This window comes from Helianthus annuus, chromosome 17 (genome assembly GCF_002127325.2).
Source record: "Helianthus annuus cultivar XRQ/B chromosome 17, HanXRQr2.0-SUNRISE, whole genome shotgun sequence".
Taxonomy (NCBI): domain Eukaryota; kingdom Viridiplantae; phylum Streptophyta; class Magnoliopsida; order Asterales; family Asteraceae; genus Helianthus; species Helianthus annuus.
This window is the reverse complement of record NC_035449.2, coordinates 104,524,362-104,526,380: the sequence shown is the minus strand read 5'-3', so window position 1 is coordinate 104,526,380 and position 2,019 is coordinate 104,524,362. Positions and strand designations below refer to the sequence as shown.

The 2,019-nt window shown below is 42.4% G+C and overlaps 1 protein-coding gene across 1 annotated transcript; it reads right to left on the bottom strand.

The window, feature by feature from the left end:
• Nucleotides 1-310: 310 nt before the first annotated feature.
• LOC110924688 lies at nucleotides 311-1,123 on the bottom strand. The gene has a single exon (XM_022168682.1). The coding sequence runs from the start codon at nucleotides 1,121-1,123 to the stop codon at nucleotides 311-313; it is 813 nt and encodes a 270-aa protein (XP_022024374.1).
• Between the last annotated feature and the right edge of the window lie 896 nt (nucleotides 1,124-2,019).

The window sequence follows — 2,019 nt, the reverse complement described above, 5'->3', positions numbered from 1 at the left end:
GTATGTATGAACATTCTATGTGATATCATTTTTTTTTTGGGTAAAGGGTTACCCCGGTGAATCTATTATAAACCGCAAAATAAGTACAAGTAGTGAGGATGAATTCCACACTAGTTCATATACAGGACATGCCCCATATATGTAAGCCAACAAACATAAAAACCTATGACATCACATCAAACCTAGCCTACTACACATCATGCAAAGATATGTAGTAGACAAAACAAAAAATAACCAAAATCTTCAACCTCCATCATCGAAAATGAAGTTGCCACGAAACGGCAGCCCCTTTAGACGCTCCCAAGACAGGCTAACCATTGAAGATCTTTGTGGAAGAGGTGCTTGCCCCTGTTCTAGAAGACGAAGGATATGTACCCGAATCCTTGGTTTCATCATAAACAACTTCAACCCCGTCCTCGTCTAAATCCACATGAATCTGTCTACCCCCTTTATTTTTCTCTTGAGTTGAACCACCCCGACCCCCAACACTTTCGAGCGCAGAAAACGGGTTATGGGTTTGGATTTTATGGGAAGTCGAAACCTGCTGAGAAGTAACAGGCTTTTTCTTCCTATCCACCGGCCTGTATTCAAATTTGGGCTTCTGGTTATTAACTTGAAAGCCATTCTTCTTTGCACTCTTCTTAACCGGAACGTCTTGGAAACCATCCTCGTCTACTATTGGCCTGTTAATAGGAGATTTGGATGTTGAGCCAATGCGAGTAGGGCATTCCTCAGAGTCATGCCCAAACACACAGCAGTGAGCACATCTTGGAGGTTCCCATTCATACTCCACCCGAATAGTCTCCGTAACATATTTGTTTCCATCCAATTCAGGAATAGCCTTGGTTATAGTGTCTTTCAAATCCTGATCAGCTGATATTTCAATAAGAGCCCTAGCATTGCTGCTCCGTCCCCAAGCCTCATTACACATATCAACAGCATACGAATCCAGCCGCACAGGAGATCCAATTTTTGAAGCCAGCATACTTAACCCATCATCAGAATATGCCACTAGAGGGACGTCATGCAATTTCACCCAAACCGTAACCTTTTTCAACTCATCTTTTTTAAGGCTGTTTGTAGGGGACCAAATGTTGAGAAACAAGGGTTTGTTACGGATCATCCAAGGGCCCCCTTCAAGAACAACGTCCATGTTTCTTCCAATTTGTTCTCACAGAGTAATCAACAACCGGATATGCAATTCTATCCCCCAAGAAGTAACCATAAAGAGTGTTAGCCAACCTGTTGTTAACTTGGCGGACAGAGTCAATCGGAAGCACTACATCCACACCATCCAAAGAGGCATCTGATATCAGCTTTCGAAAATTTACTTTCGGTACTTGGTTAGCCGTATCATTGGTCTTCCTAGCACTTTCCTCCTCACTTTGATTCTGATTACCAACCCGCTTAGGACCACTCTGCTCACCCTGTTTGTTTAGTACCACATCAGCATACAATTGTTGTTGGACTCGAGCATTATCACCCTGTTCCTGCTTTCGAACACGAGCAGGACCGACATCATTTAGTGGTAGCACAAATGATACCTTTCGCTTATCAAAAACCATTGCATAATCCTCATCCGGTGAATCCGAACAGCCAAGAACATAATCAGTATCATTCAACGGTACCATGAACCGAACCTTCTTATTCCCCACTTCTGTTTGGATACCAAAGACTTGTAAACCCTAATTGAATGTAAACACTTATCTCGAATTCATGTGCAATTTACCCTAGGTCGTGTGTAACGGACTTAATCATTAATTAACACTAGAAGCAATAACATACCGAGCAAACCAAGGTGAGTTTACACTTTTACTAAGGCATGGGATTCCCAGGGCTTGGGAATGGGATTGAAGGAATGAGATTGAATAGATTTGTACTTGCACTGTTACTAGAATACCTACCATCGTCCTCGGTTGTGCAGGACACATACGTAAAACCTACGTATACTTGTACTCATCACTGTCCTCAGGCTGCGAAGGACACTCACGTAAAACCTACATGAACATATACTCACTA

Bases quoted from the DNA above. Each gene is read 5' to 3' on its own strand.
- LOC110924688 (XM_022168682.1), bottom strand. From the start codon at position 1,123: ATGATCCGTAACAAACCCTTGTTTCTCAACATTTGGTCCCCTACAAAC.